At 34.4% G+C, this 17,885-nt stretch overlaps 5 protein-coding genes across 5 annotated transcripts, besides 3 other annotated features; 2 read left to right on the top strand and 3 right to left on the bottom strand.

The window, feature by feature from the left end:
- Positions 1 to 40: 40 nt before the first annotated feature.
- Positions 41 to 695, bottom strand: TVAGG3_0892940 (lipid-binding START domain-containing protein; the record flags this gene model as incomplete). Its single annotated transcript, XM_001303569.2, has 1 exon — positions 54 to 695. One exon carries the CDS (start codon positions 693 to 695, stop codon positions 54 to 56), a length of 642 nt encoding a protein of 213 aa, XP_001303570.1.
- Positions 696 to 1,248: 553 nt separating this feature from the next.
- Positions 1,249 to 1,285: a mobile genetic element.
- Positions 1,286 to 2,462: 1,177 nt separating this feature from the next.
- Positions 2,463 to 2,500: a mobile genetic element.
- A 116-nt stretch (positions 2,501 to 2,616) lies between these two features.
- TVAGG3_0892910 (uncharacterized protein) lies at positions 2,617 to 3,936 on the top strand (the record flags this gene model as incomplete). The annotated part of the gene is made up of 1 exon (XM_001303568.1): positions 2,617 to 3,936. The coding sequence occupies one exon, from the start codon at positions 2,617 to 2,619 to the stop codon at positions 3,934 to 3,936; it is 1,320 nt and encodes a 439-aa protein (XP_001303569.1).
- Positions 3,937 to 4,530: 594 nt separating this feature from the next.
- TVAGG3_0892900 (protein kinase protein) lies at positions 4,531 to 5,713 on the bottom strand (the record flags this gene model as incomplete). The annotated part of the gene is made up of 1 exon (XM_001303567.2): positions 4,536 to 5,477. The coding sequence occupies one exon, from the start codon at positions 5,475 to 5,477 to the stop codon at positions 4,536 to 4,538; it is 942 nt and encodes a 313-aa protein (XP_001303568.1).
- A 916-nt stretch (positions 5,714 to 6,629) lies between these two features.
- Positions 6,630 to 7,551: a mobile genetic element.
- A 485-nt stretch (positions 7,552 to 8,036) lies between these two features.
- Positions 8,037 to 8,638, top strand: TVAGG3_0892880 (thioredoxin-like family; the record flags this gene model as incomplete). Its single annotated transcript, XM_001303566.2, has 1 exon — positions 8,037 to 8,471. One exon carries the CDS (start codon positions 8,037 to 8,039, stop codon positions 8,469 to 8,471), a length of 435 nt encoding a protein of 144 aa, XP_001303567.1.
- Positions 8,639 to 8,755: 117 nt separating this feature from the next.
- TVAGG3_0892870 (deleted in lung and esophageal cancer 1 (DLEC1) family) lies at positions 8,756 to 17,701 on the bottom strand (the record flags this gene model as incomplete). The annotated part of the gene is made up of 1 exon (XM_001303565.1): positions 8,756 to 17,701. One exon carries the CDS (start codon positions 17,699 to 17,701, stop codon positions 8,756 to 8,758), a length of 8,946 nt encoding a protein of 2,981 aa, XP_001303566.1.
- Positions 17,702 to 17,885: the final 184 nt, after the last annotated feature.

The following is a 17,885-nucleotide window of genomic DNA, read 5'->3' as shown; positions in this document are numbered from 1 at the left end:
GCCCCACTACCTTTTTTTTTTTTTTTTTTTTTTTTTTTTTAGTATTTACTTTATTACTGTTTAAAGATATCATCGCGAATTCTTTTTGCGCCATTTCCTTGGTTTACAGCAACTGAGTTGTATAAAACTGCTGGAATTGATCCGCATGGGTCAGCATGGACAACGAATGTAAGACGATCTTCTCCATTAGCTGGATCCTTATCAAGGATGTAAGCCTGGAAAGTCATGTTTCCACGAACGTTACCCTTAGCAACTGGCTTGAGTTCTGTGTTATCAATTGAAACACAAAGCCATACCTTCTTATCTTCAAGATCGTAACGCTTGCGGAGAAGCAAAAATTCACGATCAGAAACAAAACGAGATCCGGAGTCAAGAGACATGTAAAGATAGCGGGCACCACCCTCAACACCTCCGAAAAGATATCTTTCCTTGGCGCCATCAGCAAGTTCCTTTGGTGTGTTAGCGTCAATTGTTGGAACCTGATCAAGGATCTTAATTGCTTCATCCGCTTTGCCATTAACATAAACAACGGACTTAACCATGGAGAAGGAACTTCCTGGGTATGAGCTTGTATAGAATTTGATTGTTGGTTCCTCCTTTGAGAGCTTCCATTGTGCCTTCTCGATAACTTCAAGCATTTCATGAAGGCGCTTCTCGTGAAGATCTAAATATTCCTTTGGGATCTCTGTTGACATCCAAAAATACTAAAAATGATGTGAGAACTTATCAAAATTCAAAGTTATCGTATTTAACCATTTACGCCGCATAAAGATATTTTTGTTGATTCAATGATGTAATTCAGAATTTATGATTTTCCTAAAAATTCACTCCCGATTTTTTTCAATGAATTGTTGGATGTTTGATCGCAAATGCTCACAAAATGGAATTGAAACCAGGAAGTATTTGGAATGATAAGTATTAAGCTTCCGATCTATAACTATTTGACTGATGCTTGATAATCTTCATATGCGATCAAAATTTGGACGAAATATTGATCAATTTTAGCACATTGTCCATTATATTTGCGTTAATAAGTGATCAAGTGTTTAATAATTCTTATAATGGATATGAATTCGATCAAATTATTTCTAAAATTCGAATTTAGCGACCATTCATATCAAAAATTTGTATATTTTAATAATATTAATAGATATTACATATTTATTTTGTCATAATCTTGTTTTTTAGTTGGGCCATTGTCGTTCTCAACTTGGATTGAAGATTTTTAATCTGAGTTCATTCGTACTGTAATAAACAGAAATTCATCAAAAGTGACAACTCTCAATTTTTTGACATTTGTAAATTCTAAATTGAATGAGAAAAATGAAATAATACTAAGCATAATACAATATTCTAGATTTAATTATAATTAGGAAAAAGTTAGTTTTGAGAGTACTTTTCATAGGCATATAGAATGAAATCTTCTGAAAAATAATATCACATAAACTCATATTATTTTCTAATATATAACTATTTTATATAAAAATCAAATTCAATGATCTTAAAAGCGAAGGATAAACCTCAAAATTTACGAATATAATGAGTGGGAATATAATGCTTATCTATCATAAAACCATATGAAATATCAATTTTTGCTTTACGCCTAATTTTTGACGACAATTAGCAAAAAATGTTAAATGTTAACACTCAGTCCATTTGAATATGAAAAATAAAATTGACTTTGATTAAATGTTTTTATTTATCATGCAATTCTTCTTGCGACCAAAGATTTGAAATAAAAGTTCAAAAAATAAGATAGCTTAAAAAATAATATACGGTAGTGTTTACTAATAGATGAATAGTATATAAATTCTATTAAAATGGATTTGATCCAAAAAAATATATAAAATTTGATCATAAATAAAATCGTTTTAAATTACTTCTTCATTTAAATTATAACAATTATTTTTGGTTTTATATTTTTTTGGATCAAATCCATTTTAATAGAATTTATATACTATTCATCTATTAGTAAACACTACCGTATATTATTTTTTAAGCTATCTTATTTTTTGAACTTTTATTCAAATCTTTGGTCGCAAGAAGAATTGCATGATAAATAAAAACATTTAATCAAAGTCAATTTTATTTTTCATATTCAAATGGACTGAGTGTTAACATTTAACATTTTTGCTAATTGTCGTCAAAAATTAGGCGTAAAGCAAAAATTGATATTTCATATGGTTTTATGATAGATAAGCATTATATTCCCACTCATTATATTCGTAAATTTTGAGGTTTATCCTTCGCTTTTAAGATCATTGAATTTGATTTTTATATAAAATAGTTATATATTAGAAAATAATATGAGTTTATGTGATATTATTTTTCAGAAGATTTTGTGTTCTTCTTCAAAATTTTATTTTTTATTAAAAAGAATCTTTACAAAATATACATTTACTTTAATTAATATTTAAAAACGTGCTCTATCAAAAGTTCCAAAAATTCAATATTTTAGCTTTTCTGAGGTGTCACTTTTGATGAATTTCTGTTTACAACAGTACAATGAATTTTCTTTGTATCTTTATGATTATTTTCGAAAATTGTGAAGAAAAAGGGTAAATTTATTCTCCATTTATCCGATCTTTCAATTTTATCGTTTTTGACAATGATTTTATGAGAGAAATCCGAAGTAATTCCTTAGTGTTCGAAGATCGGATTCTCAAAAAGCTTAGACAACGGCAAGCCTCTGTTGGAACTCTCTCCATTGCTTCTCCATTAAATACTTCCATGATTACGAAGAAACCTGTTCCGGAATCTTATGTAAGTTCAGTACCAGTTATTAACATTCCAACAGAAGAATATATAGAGGCACATAAGAAATCTTGCAAGCTGCAAATTAATAAAACGCTAGGAAGATTAGAATCATTAATTAAAGAACCAACTCAAAAGATCATTCAACTATCAATGAAATCTTCATCCTTAATACAAGATTACAATTCTTTAATTACAGCTAGACAATCATACGATGGAAGAGGATTATCCGAAAATCGAGAAATGTTTTACTTAATTGATCAGTTAATGCACTTGCAAATCAAGGAAATTACATTAAGAACTCGAGATTCAGAAACTTATCTCGACTATCTTATAAAAATGCAAAAATATTTAAGTGAATCGTTACCTGATATTTCAGAGTTTTACATTGTTGTCAATTTGTCTGGATACCTTCATTCAATACCAGAGCATAAAGATAAGATATCAAGACTAAGCAGCAAAATAGCTATTCTCGAAAAATATGTTAAACAACCACAATTTCTACCTACACCAACAACATTTGAAGAGCAACTTATTTATCCTACTTCATCAACCTATGCATTGTTCAGGAAGATTGAGAAAAAAGCCAGGAAAAAAACTCTTCAAGAAATTATTGATGAATTCAAAGAACTTACTACAGACCCTGAAGAAATGCTCATACTGTTACAGCATGGATTTACATTTGGTTGGAGAAGGACGGAATTTCCCTTTTTACACTCATCATCAATTCCATCGGCTTTTTTACACGTTAAAGTCAAAGAATTTGATCCTCCTTACTTAGGTGATAAATTCAAAGAAAAAACGATCAATGAATTGCGATTTTGTGACTGGCCATACTCATCTGTTGTAGATATTTTAGATGAGCTGTTCTTCATTATTAATCCGATAGAAGGAGCAAAAATATTTTATTCGGCCATGGAAAAAACTGCTCAATGTGTTTCCAATGTCACTGGAGAAGTCGAACTTCTTGATTTTGATACACTGTTCCCATTGATATTGTTATCTGTCCTTGCTACAGGATTACTATGTGAATCAAGGATTTTGCAGTTCATTGCAATGATTTCTACTATCGATAATCCTGATTCGAAGGTTTCTTTTGCTGCTTCATACGTCGAAGCTATTTTAGCCCACCTTTTAAGCTTGGACGCAAATGGGCATCCAAGAGAACCAGAAAATCATTAATTTTTATTTTTTTATTGTTGGTTTTGTTAATCAGCAATGGTATGTCTATATTTTAGTGTTGTTTTTAAAGATCCTATCTTATATATTTATATGCATTTACTAATATTGAATATTTTTGATTCTTTCAAACTCATTTTATTAGATCAACCTTGCATTATCCTTGCGATTTGATAGTATTTAAAAATAAATTTCCTAAATAGAAAGCTGAATAATAAAGTCAACGACATTTTATCCGATCAATAATCGAAATCACCATAGAATTGGAATTTTCCCAATTTATTTATTCTTAACACTAAAATATTATAAAGATAATATCATTGGTTTCTAAAATAATCCCATCAATTATCATTCCTTGATTCAAACTTGTACAATTTGGAGTCAAAAGCAGGCATTTTAACTATACAGAGTTGGTGTATTTGATAAATACTTAGAAATGATATCATTTTCATATATTTTATATTATTTCATCTAATTCATGATTAAAAAAAGATATTTTAATGAGTTTCTGCATTGGTCCTATATATGAATAGAGAAGATGTTAATATGTATAGAGTAAATCAGAAATAAAAAAGGAAGATACAAAAAATACAAACAATTTATTACTTCTTAAAGAAAGGATGATTAAGAACATCATTCATTGTAACTCTTTCTGTTGGATTCCAGCAAATGCACTGAGAAATTAAGTCAATAAACTCTGGAGAAGCGTTTTTGAGATTATTCTTCAAATAAGTCTTCTTCTTTTCATCATTATTAGTTTGTGATAGCTTCTTTTGGTAGAAATAGCGCTTCATTTTTCGAGATGAATTGACCATCTCTTTTGGAGGTTCGCCGACGATGTTTACGATCTGTGATATTAAGTCTGACTCTGTTGAGCTCCAGAACAGTGGCTTTCCGGTGAACAATTCATACAAAAGACATCCAAAACTCCAAACGTCAATTGATTTGTTGTATTTGATGCTGAACACGACTTCTGGAGCTCTGTAGTACAAACTCTGTACTGTTTCGTACAACGGTTCGCCATCATAACAGGAGCAGCCAAAGTCAATGAGATAAACCTTGTGGTTGTGGAGTAAAATATTTTCTGGCTTGATATCTGAGTGAACAATACCGGCACTATGTGTAAATGAAAGAGCTTTTGCGATTTCTTTTCCGAGATACCTGACTTTTTCGAGGTCAAAACCGGAATAATTATTTTCCTTTATTTTGTCGTATAAATTATCTTCGTAATACTTGGTAACAATGAAAATAAAACCTCTGAAGTAAAATGTGTCTAATATTTCGCAAATATTGTTATGGCGAGAACCATTTTTGTGCTTTGAGAGGATTTTCAGGAATTCGACTTCCCGTACAATTTGTTGGTGATCATCAGCACTGTCAGCAAGTGCTTTCACGGCAACATATTGTTTAGTCTTGTGGTCGATACATTTGATAACTGAGCCGAATGAGCCGCGGCCAAGAAGTTGGACTTGCTCGTATCTAAATCCTATGTGGCAGCCCTTGTTAAAATTGAAATAAATGTAATGTCTGTCATTTTGAATCATGACTGCTTCTGGATTTCTTTCTAGATAATAAATTTCATCATAATCTTCAATGTCATAAAAGTCGTCACCAAATAAATAATATCTAAAATTTGCAATTGCGTCTTGTGGAGAGATGGGTGTATCAAAATGAATTTTTCGATTGATATTTTTCCTCTTGGAGGAGTCTTGAAGAAGGATATTTGTTGTTTTATAACGCTTGATAGTCTGCTTATTGACTTTATCAAGGTCAGTCATAGTTTCACTTGTAATCATTTTTTGAATTTTTGTTTTGAATGATTATCCAAAATTTTGTATTAGTCTCTTTTCATGTAGTAGAGTAAAAATACAAATTTATGATATAAATTTCAATTGTAATCAGCTTTCAAAAAATCAAAGAAGATTTGCTTTTTGAAAACGTCCGATTGAATTTTTAGCAACTTTACATCGGCGCACGTTTTTGAATATAACATCTACATACAGTGTACATTAAATTTGAAATGAATTTACTGAAAAAAGTAAAAATGAATTGAATGAATGAGATTTTACAATTTGAAACTTTACTTTTTCTGAGAGAGCAATTAAGGATCTAATATTCATCTATAGGTATTTTGAGAAATCAACTTTATTCATTTTGACAATAAAATTTATCGTTTTGAACGGGATTTTTCATAAATTTTTGGATTTTATGATGCACTATATTCTGCTAAATAAATCCTGAAATTTTATAGGCGTTTGAAGAATTTTGAGCAGCCAACTTTGGAATTTTAAATATTTATCTATAACCTAAATCAATTAAATATCCAAAATTGAATTATCTCAAATTAATCGCATTATTCAAAAGCCGATCAATTTTGACACTTTTCAAAGCAACAATCAAATCCCAAAAAGCATTGATTATTATTTGCCATTCTTTTAAAATATTATCTGAATGGTATTTTACGACTAGTTTTAGCAAATGATTATCTAAAATAGCTAAAAATTTTCAATTTCAGAAAATTTTACTTTCCATTTGCTATACATAACAAAAAAACCACAATAATTTTGAGTACGAATGTTGAACATCAACGAGCAAAAACGAATTTTCTGGATTGATTTGAAATCCAGTAGTACATACGGACTGTCGAAGATCAAGATTCTTCAAAACAGATTTGGGTCTTCAATTTATTCAAAATCAAAGGTAACTAAACTCCTTTCGCCGATCCGATTTGCTCCATATTTAAAATATAGCTTGCATATGTAGAAGAAAAGCTAATTTTGAAGTACGCCCGAAATCCACCAACAGGATTTCGAGCTACTAAAAAGGTACTTTTAAATGTGATTTTTTTTATAAAAAATTAAATTTATTTTAAGATCAGACTAAAAACTAATTTTATGGAAAATCTATATCGACAAATTTATTACTTATTGGGTATATAGATTTTTTGATTATGGCGATTATGTCTGATATGCTTCCAATAAGCCAAAACACATTTCATACTGATTTCTATAAAAGGTATCTTTATTATAGAAGTGTAAGCTATATCTGTTTGTTTTTTTATTATAACAAATTCAAAATTCTCTTATAAGGACTAGATGAAATCTGTATTATTAAATCATTAGCTAAATGAAGGTTCAAATAGAAAGTAAATATCAATTTATATGATACTGAAACCAAATAGTTCTTTTAATAAAAGATAACACGCTGAAAATTATTGAGTATTTGCAAATCTCAAAAATCTATTGGTGAATTTGGCTCAACTTTTAAAATTATAACATCCATATCAAATCATAAAAGCAGACAAAAATTAAAGCCAAACCTATCGGCCAATTTTTTTTGATATTTTGATTTTTGATGTATACTTTTAAAAGTGGATTTAAAGCACTGATGAAAAAACATTAACTTCTGTCGTTATGATTATTGATTTAGACAATAATGATTTTAATCTTTGATTATCAAAACACTAAAGTCATCTTTTTAACATTTGCTTGGTAGCATTAACTCAAGTCTAAAGTACTATTTTATGTGGCACTCTTAGAATTTTTGTATTCATTGTACACGCTGAAATAGTACCATTAAAGTTATGGCGGACTTTCAAAAAATAGTTTGGTCACCTTTTCAAAATCTTTGATCAGAATTTTTAAAGGTTCGAATTTGATAATATCCTCCGAACAAAATGTTGTTGAGTACTGTCTCACTGGATTTGTCATCCCTCTTTGAATTTTGTTCGCTATAATTTCATTAGTTGGTAGTAATCTACATTTAACGGTAATAGAATTTTAACTTCATGCTTGTAAATTTAATGTCTTGTTTTCGTTCATTTAAAACTTTATTTAATCATATATATTCTCGAAATCATTGAAGAAAAATACCTTCCATTAAGAATTAAGTATATTTTCGACAGGTTCAAATTTCATGATTGTCGGCCCTCATAATATCAAAGTTAAACTAATAAATAAAGATTTTTTGTTAATAAGATGTATTTTTTGCAAGGCATGACCGACAAATGAATTCCCACCACATTTATTACGCAATGTTCGAGAAACAGCCATATTATTAAAATTACACAGTGAGTTCAACTCCAAATTTTTTGTCAAAAATCAATGTTTTTCACCCTTCTGGCAACAATAGCATCAAAAGATTGGCTCGAATTCAAACTGGAAGATTATGATGCACTTGTTGCAAATAGCACAAATAGACCTATTTTCGCCCTAATGCATGCATATTGGTGTCCAATGTGTCATGGACAGAAAGAAAGGTTCAAGGCATTTTACAATAAACAGAGCAGTAAGTTAAATATGACATTCTCACTCATTCATTGCGATGATAGAGAATGGTGCCGTCGCCAAGGTGCTTATTCAATTCCATACTGGTTTGTTATGTATGGATCAGATCCATTTAAGTGGAACCATACTACTAGTACAGATATTCGTCAGTGGCAGAAATTAGTAAACGAAGCATCTTATAATTTCGAAAGAGCTAAAACTTTAAGAGCTGCTGAAGATGCAACTAGCGCAGAAAGAAAGCAAAACTTGTAATACTCTTTTAAATTTAATTAAATTACTAATCGATAATTAATTCAAAAAAAATAATTGTCATATTTTAAATAAATACAATATCATTTCAATTTAATACGATCATCATAATCTCTTACAGTATTGATTATTTGGATGCATAACTGCTTAAGCTGAACTCTATAATTATATTATTTTCCAAAATTAATTTTAAATTCAGATCAAAATAATAGTAATTCTAAGAAATATAATGCTATGTGATTTCTAAAACATACATAATTTTTATTTAAAACATAAAAAAAAATTAATTATCTAGAATTTCTACCAACAACTAAGAAATAAGCTTTGATGCCATGTTGTGGTATCGAAAATTCCCATAAGCTCTCTACTGTCTTACCAGTCTTTGGTGTGAAAGTGAATGAGAAGTAATAATGTTTTCCTGATGAAATCAGAGCCTTTGGTATGTCGCATGTTATTGCTCCACCACTAGAATCAGTTATTAGTGACCACTTGCACTCGTATGGGCTACTTGTTGGATTAATTACTTCGAATCTGAAACTAGTCTTTGCGTCCTTTCCTCTTCCCTTGGAAAGTATCTCAATGACACTTGTTGAGTCGGGTAGCGCCTGGTTGGCGAAGTCTGGATGTCTCCTTGTCAAGTAGTCACATGGAGGGATGTTGAAATGACACAAAGGTCTCCTTGAAAACGCTGTCAGATTCAAAACAGGAGGTTCTGAAGATGTCAAATAAGGAATGATCATCCTGAAGACAGATGTGAAATCGTCGACTTCCATTGGGGAGAAGTGTACCTTAAATGTCTTCACTTCGCCTGCCTCTATGATTCCTGTCATTGGCTCAATAGAGAATGGCGAAGGCCTCGTGATCGAATAGTCTGTTTTGAGGGATTTGAAGTCTTCCTCTTTCCACTCGTACTCAAGACGGATTTGTGATGTGTTCGTGACATTTACGTCGGCCGTTCTGATCTGGTACATCATTGTTGGGGCGAAGTTGACCTCGTTCGTGTCGATCTGGTATTTGATTACGTCAGCAGAAACGAAAACTTTGATCAAAAAGTCCCTAGAAGAAGAACCACGCGATGAAGCACCTGTAATTGCTCTGTATGGAGGTTCTGCTCGAACTTGAGATATTTTGACGACTTCATTGTCATTCTTAGTTGTCTCTGGCTTTGTCTTCCTTCGTGGGGAGTTGTCATTCTGAGACAATTCGCTCTTTGGAACGAAAGAAACAATTTTTTGTGTGTCATCCCAGTCGTCATCTGGGTTTTCTAAGACAATCTTTGTGATGGAACATGTTGTCTTTACGCCGCTGAGCTTGCACGGCTTCTCTGAGAAGAACTTGACTGTGATGTCCTTGATCTGTCCGCTCCTGATGTGGCCGACTTTCGGAGAGAATACAAGTTCTGGCGGTCCATTCCAGACAAATCTCACGTCTGATGTGATGACATTTCTCATTGTGAATGTGTAATTGGTTGACCTTCCGACGACGACACTGGGCATGTTCAATTCATTCTCCTCTGTCAGACCATCGAAAATGATGTCGTCGCTGAATCCTTCGCCAGAGAAACTGAATGATTGGTTCGATTTGTTGTTTTCTGGGAGATTTATTGTCAGATCCAAACTTGATTTTCTGACTTTTTGTGGCTGATGGACAACAGTGAAAGTGAATGTTCTTCCTGGCTCTAGAGTGATCTCCTTGTTAAGTTCTGCGTTTTGAACAAGGAAATCTGGATTTGGCTTGTATGAAAAACTAATTTTCGCTGGGATAAGTTTGTCATTGATGATGGAAACTGCTTTTTGCTTTGTTTGGCCGACCAAAGTCTTTCCCATGTTGCAGGAGTAGCCGTTGTTCTTGCCTTTCTCCAGAGCAGTCTGGACAGTGATCGAAGGCAGTGTTGATGATCCTTCGATGCCGAATCTGAGGCATTTCGTCTGAGGGTTGATTCCACCGCGAACGACAGCTTCAAACTGGCAAGTTGTCTGCTCAATTGCAGTGGGACTGTAAATGATGTCGATTTTCTGCGTGGAATTAGGTTTGATAACTGATGTTTTCTCTGAAACATCGAAAGGAAGTGGTGCCTTTGATTTGGTGTTCGACTTAATTGTTGTGTCGACAGTGATTTCTATTGGAGTTACATTGATGTAATTCAGAGTTATCTTTGATTTCTGGCCCTGGCAAATCTGCGCGAAGTGGAGAATGTTTTCATCTTCAAGGAAGCAGCTTGCGTCTGATGTTGTGTTGCTCTGTACATCGACTCTTGCTGCAATTGGAATTTCCTTGAAGACTTTGTCACTTTCTGTGAGAATTCCTGGCATTGATACATTGGCAAATAAACGCATTGTCAGTGTTGAAGAAGAAGATTGGGTTCCGGGGACATTTAACTGCACAATTGATGAATATTTCCCTTGGTCAGTTGCAAAGATTTCGAAGGAAACAGTCTGTGTCTGGTTTGGCTGAATTGTTGCAGAGCCTGGTGAGATTTGGAATGGTCCAGCGAACAATGTTTTCTCGTTCTTCTTATTTTTACTTGGCTCGTTCTTTTCTTTGGATTTCTCTGCTTTTTTGTCGTTCTTCGTCTTTCCATCACTCTTTGTGTTTGTTTCGATTGGCTGGCTATCAGTGTTCTTGATCTCTTTCACTGTGAAATTGTATTCAATAGGGAATGGACCAGTGTTCTTGATCGTGAACTCTTTCTTGTACGAAGTAGTGACTTGTGTCTCTCCGAATTGGATCTTTGCTGGAATATCTGTTTCGTAAGTGGAGAAGAACGATTCGGCGTTGATTGGATAAGTCAAATTTGCTGTAACACTCTTTGTTTGGGTGTCAACAATTTTGAGAGAGACTGTTTTGTTTCCTGTGATTTTTACAGTGGAATTACTTGAAAATGTGAATGTGACATTCTGCAAGTTATTTTTATCACCTGGATTCACTGTGTTGTCAGGGTTGTTTATGTTGACTGTGTTATCATTTGCAGAAAAGTGATACTCTATCGGATATTTGCCTCTGTTTCTGACCTGCACTTGTATGTTCTTCGACTGGCCGCATTTAAGCAATCCGAAATCGAAGCTGTCGTTCATTCCTTTCGGAAATACAACATCGCAGTTCACATCGAATACTTCGCCGCTGATGTTCAAGTTGTGAGTCATGAAAACTTTGGTGTGATCTAAGTCGAGTATCTCTATCTGCAAAGGTTTCTTGAGTACAACTGGCTTTGGATGAGAAAACTTCAATTGGATCGATATTGTTTTTCCTGGCAAAATTTGCCCTTCTGACTGGGAAAATGTCAAGAGGCCTTGGAAGTTCTGTTGGCCTTTCAGACGCCATGTTGCAGCTACCTTTCCTGTGTTCTTGAGGTCAACTTTCTTTACTGATGTTGAGTTAGACAAGATCCTTTCGTAATCAATGTTTTGCTGTGAAATAAGGTCTATTTGCGGCGAAGATGTTTCTCCACTCACTGTGAAGTAGAACGGATCTGGGTTGTCCTTCACAAACAGTGCGCAGAGTGCAAATGACTGTCCGTTCGTTGTTGGATGGAACAGACAGTTGATGTCGCCTTTTTGATCTGGTTGCAAAGTCAAAAGTGCCGGCTCGAAACCGAAGAACTGTTTATTCTGGGACTCAACGACCATCGGAGATACTTCAAGAGGGAATAATGTTGTATTCTTGATTGTCATCTGCTCTTTGTATTGGAAAGGACCTTTTGGAGGCTTCTCTTTGCAGATCAATCTATTTCCGAATGTGAAACAGCTCAGTTCGTTTGAGTAGCCTGGTTCTCCTTTCTTCGTCTGTGGTTGGAAGATTGTCTTAATGTCTCTCTCGAAGTCAGGGAATGACGCAGATCCCTTCAGTTTGATTGCGTAAGGAGAGGCAGCGCATCTGCAAATGACAAATGTCAGCTCCTCAGATATATTTCCTATTGGCTGTGGATCGAATTTGACGTTCAATTCCATCTCTTGTCCACTGTCCAAGAACCAGTGAGGAGTGGATTTGTTTGACTCATCTTCTGGATTTTGTATATAAAAGTGGCGTGGAATTTTTTTTGCCATTTGTATCTCTTCGTCCATGTTTTCGTTCGTCATGTATGGCTCTGGAATCATTCTCTTGAAGGCTGCTTCTTTGATGATATTCACAGGAGGAAGGAATGCGTTTATTTGGTTGATGACGTCGTTAAACTGCAGACCGCCATTTATTACAATTGAATTTTTGTGGACTAAAACAGCGTTTGAACTGTCGATCAAGCAGAGTTCGCTCGGATCAATTGTTTTGTATCTGTCTCCTGCAGATTCGAGTTTAGTGATCATTGATGACAAAGAGAACTGGTAAACTAGCATTTCTTGTTGAAGAGGATCGAGATTTACAGCTTTTGCATTCTTTTTGCTGTTTTTGTCTTTGTTTTCTTCCTTTTTAGATGATTTCTTGTGATTTTCATCTTCTTCTCTCTCAGATCTTGATGTTTCAATGATTTTGTCGAGTATTTTCTGTCTGTAGAAGTGCCTTTTCTCGTCTATTTCATTTCTCTGTTCTTCTGGCATGTTTAAGTATTCTTCTGTCGTCATCTTGTTCAAGTACTCGATTTCCTTCATTTCGTTTGATTCTTTAGTCAAATTCTCGTTCTGTTTCTGTTTTTCTAGTCTGATTTGGAGCTCTTCTTTCGACAGTGTCAGAGAAATGTGGAAAACATATTGTCCGTCCAATGATTGAAGGAGGTATCCAAGGCATTCTTCGTATGTCGAAGGAGTTTGGTGTTGGCCATTGTACATCAGGTTTTTGCTGATTTCATCCAATGCATTTTTGTTCTTCAGCATCTGTTGTATAAATTGCTCGTTCTCGTTCTTTGTGTCGGAAATATTAAGGTTATCTATTATAAAACCGTTTCTATTTTGAGTTTCGCAAAGCACTCCGTAGAGTTTGGAAACATAGTCTTCCTGGTTGACACCCTGCCAAACTTTCTTGAGGTCAATAATTGGTAGATTGAGTTCCTTTGACAAGTGGTTTGCGACAGATGTTTTTCCTGATCTCTGTATTCCAGACAAAATGATGCAGATTCCAAATTTCGAAGCTGCGGCTGGGGTTTTCGCTTTTGGAGTATATGTGACAAACGGCATCTCTCCATCCTCTCTTGGGTCTGTCTTCTGCTGCTGCTCAATGAGTTCCTGCAGTTTCTGGTCGAACTGTGACGAGTAGAATTCAATTGAGTAGTTTGTTGGATTTCTAATTTTGATTATTGTTGAAAGCGGTTCTTTGAAGAGTTGTGTTAATGGGAATGTGTAGTTGGGAGGATCGAACTCGAGTTTGTACTGGATTCCGATACCTTTTAATTGAATCTCTATTGGTTCTGGCGAATACCTCAAGTTAACAGGGAATTTAGCGTTGTAATTCTTTTCGGATGTCGGCGAGAAAGTGATTGTTATGTTCATGAAAGAGGAAGGAGGCAAAACACCGTGCAATGGAGTCACAACAAAAACATTTCCTTTTGAGGATTTGTTAAAAACAACATCGCCGAAAGTGAACTCGCATGCAACAGAATTCATATTCTGCAGCTGAAGAGTCATTGTCTTCATCTGGCCAATAATAACTTGGCCGAAATCAAATGACTTTTCTGAGAAAGTGAGCGAAGGATGAATTAAATTCGCTCTGATTGTCACAAGCACGCTGTGGTTGTCACTGAAAACAAAAGGAACATCATATGAAACCTCACCGATTTCATTCAATTTCCTGTTTTCAGTCATGAAATTCACTCTGAAACTGACATCTGTGTTTGGCGAAATTCCCTTCAGTGCGATTGGCTCGATCTTGAACCCACTTCTCTTCAGGGCTGAGGAATCAACATTTACTGAATATGAGAAAGTGGAAATGTTAGTGAGGTTGAACTCTATCTCTCTGTTTTCGCCCATTACTAAGTCGCCGAAATCGATCTTGTAGTGTGCAGAATGGACGTAAATTGACTTTCCTTTCATTATGTCCATCAGAACTTTTTGTTCTTCCTTGAGCAATTTGTCCTCGCCAAGTTGCTGCATCTTATCTGCAATGTTCTCTGATCTGTACACTTGTATGCTTTGCGCTGTTCCACTCCTCTGATTCTTCACTTTTCCTTGTGATTTGACACTTTTTATTGGAGTTGGATTTGTCAAAAGATTGTTCACTGAAGGGTCATCTTCACATCTTTGCAATGAGAGTTTTCCTTGTGCAAATGAGGAATCAACTCTAACATTTATCTGAACGTCATCAAATCCACTGATCTGTACGTAAAAACTCTCTCTGACGAAGTTTGGTGCTGATGGCAAAATTGACAAATTCAATTCGACGAAATCATTTGCAGAAACGATTCCGTTCATTGGCTCGATCTTGAGCTGTTTGAATTTGGAGTGTCTTGGCAGCTTGACCTCGAACTGTATTTCTACAGCGGAATTGTTTGTCAAAACAATTTTGTCGTTCAATTCCTCAGTAAATGATTTTCCGGTGAAATCGAAATCGGTCGGAGCTACGTTATATTGAATAGGAGCGCTACTTCCCTTCAGTTTCAGTCTGTAATCAGGGCCATTCATCACAGAGCAAACAGCTTCGGCAAAATACTCTATTGTTCTCAGTTCATTTTCATCATTGAGCGCGTAGAAAGAGAAATAGATATCAACAGACTGGCCTGGTTCGAGGCAACTGTCGAGAGGAAACACGTCGAAAACTCTGGCGCTATCCAAATTGTCTGAGACCATTTTCCACGTGAAATTTACTGGAATAGAAACAATGTTTTGGACAGTGACTTTTACTGTCTTTTCTGTGTCCATCATCAATATACCGAAGTTTATTTCGTCAGATGGAGTGATTTTGATGTTTGGGAACTCAACATTCACGTGTAATGGCAAAGAAATAGATTGGGGATTGTTCAAGTATGAGAAAACAATTTTTCTTGTGTATTCTTCAGTGACGAACTCTTCTTTGAAGCTGGGATCAAATACAACTGTGAGATCTTTCTTCTCCCCTGGATTGATCTTCAAAACACTTTCTTCATCCCCTTCTTTGCTGAATAAATTTTCAAAATTTTCAATGAAAAAGTGACTTGGCATCAAACATGTCATTTCTATTGGTAATTTTGACATATTGGATAGAGTAAGAGCCTTTGGAATTGGCTGGAGAATGTCTGACGGAGGCGAAACTAATGATCTGTCGTCGCCCTTCTCTTTGTCATATGGAAGAAGAACTTGATAATCTAATGAAGATGGCTCTATTTGTATCGAAGGAGAGATGAAAGTGCCTTTTATTAGAGGCTGGAAGGCTTCAATCCTTGATCGACCAACCATTGCGTTGCAGGTTGTATTTAATGTAAATGAAATTGGATTTGAACACTGGATTGTCATCTTAACCTCGCAACTCTGCTGAGGATTAAGAAATGTCTGTTCTGGTTCAACAACAAACGAAAAATCGTTTGGTAAATCTTTCAATATTTTTGGTTTTTGAACAGACCAACGTATTTCCGCTGGTCTGTGGCTCTTGTTGGTGATATTGAAGACTTTTGACGATGGTTGCTGCGTTAAAACTGTTCCGAAATCAATAGTTTTTTGATCAATATCAGGAATGATTGGAGATCCAACTCCCTGTGCCTTCAATGCAATATTTGATGAGTTTAGATAATCAATTCCAAATTTTATGGTTCCTTGAAACTGTAAAATGTCGTTCAAAAATGCAATCACGTCTAGTTGCAAAGTTTCGTTTGGTTTTATCACACCGCTTGAAGGAGAAACGCTAAATCCACCTGTTGGAGAGTCCAACGATGTTCTGAAGTTAGCATCGATTAATGAATTATTTTTGACTTCAATTATTTGCTTAGTTTCCTTTAAAACTTGGAGATTTCCGAAGTTTATTGAAGATGTACTAAACGAAACATTTGGTCCAACGCAGTTTGCAGTGAAATTAAGCATTAAAGGCGGTTCATCAGATCCAAAAATGCTGAACAAACAAGATTTTTGTAATGGACCTATTTTTCTGCATGTTGAGAATATAATTACTTCTGTGCTTGACAGTGCTGGTATAATTCCACTCAATTTATCGCAAGCAATTTCAATATCGTTCCTATGGTTATCTTGGCCGCTTATGAATTCGAATTTTGCTGGATATGGAAAGTCATTCTTTAATGTGATCTTGTTTTCGTATTTGTACCCAATGAAAGCAGTTTGGTAATCAACTACATCTGGAATTAGTTTAATTGAGGGGCAGACACTCTTAGCTCTGATTGGTATCTCTAACAAAGCAAGGCCATAGCGTGCTACATCCATTAACAAGGTTAAATTGTACTCTTGAATGGCGAATGGTATGAATTCTATTGAAATTTCTTGTTTCTGGAATTTTCCAATAGTTCCTTGCTCAGGGTCTATTCGAAATTCACGATGTTCAAATGTTGAATTCGCTGATAATCTAAAAGTAAAGTCGAAAGGTATTTCTGAAGTATTTTCAAGAATAAATGTTTGAGTATGCATAAATCCATATCCAACAGAGCCGAAATCTAATTGATGCATCGAAACTTCAAATGAAGGTCCAATAACTTTTCCTGTCAGAGCAATTTGAGGGAATTTATTTGTAGCACCTCTAATTTTATATGTAAATAGTTCATGAAAACTGCCAACAGCTGAAGCAATAAATGTAATTCTAATTGGAATTTTTGATCCTACTAAAACTTGTCCGGTTTCTGGATTAAACTTGAAACCAAGATTACCTGTAGGATGCTTTTCCAGAATAAAATCAACAGGAACATTTCCGCAATTTTCTAAATAAACCTCGTATTCGCAAATTGAGTCTAAGAAGATATTTCCAATGTTAATTGCTGGATTGCTCAACTGTGCAACAGGAGGCAGACCTAATGCGATTAATTTTAGTTCTAATCTTTCATCTTCTTCGTCAACTTGTACGTATACAGTAGTATCATGTCTTATCGCAATGTTTGGTGCGTATGTAATGAAAAATTGTTGAGAAGTTCCAGACCAAACTTCTAATTCAAGAGGTTCTATATAGAAAGTATCTGATTCAAATGCATAAGATTTGTTGAATTTGGCACGTGCAAGTGGATCATATATATCTAAATCTTCTTTGAGTGCTTGCTCTTCTGATTTAGTTTTATACGTTCGAAATGATAGTTTGTGATTCTGATGTGAGTTATTCTTGACAGTGATGGTAAGTTTTGAGACATCAGAGATGTATGTATTTGGAAAAATAACAACTTCTGGCTCAAAAACAATACCTTTTACCATAAAATTTTATTTTGAAGGGAAAAAAACGAGCTTTTTTTTGTCAAATTTTTTAATTAGAATTGTTACAAAATTCTCTATCCCAAATCACCTTTTTTATGTTATGTTCTTTCGTTATTAACTTTGAATGAGCTAATAACCCTACCGCCCCATATATTCAGATATGTTTTGTTACAAATGAATCTGA

This window comes from Trichomonas vaginalis, chromosome VI (assembly GCF_026262505.1).
Source record: "Trichomonas vaginalis G3 chromosome VI, whole genome shotgun sequence".
Lineage (NCBI taxonomy): Eukaryota > Parabasalia > Trichomonadida > Trichomonadidae > Trichomonas > Trichomonas vaginalis.
This window is presented reverse-complemented; position numbering and strand designations above follow the sequence as displayed.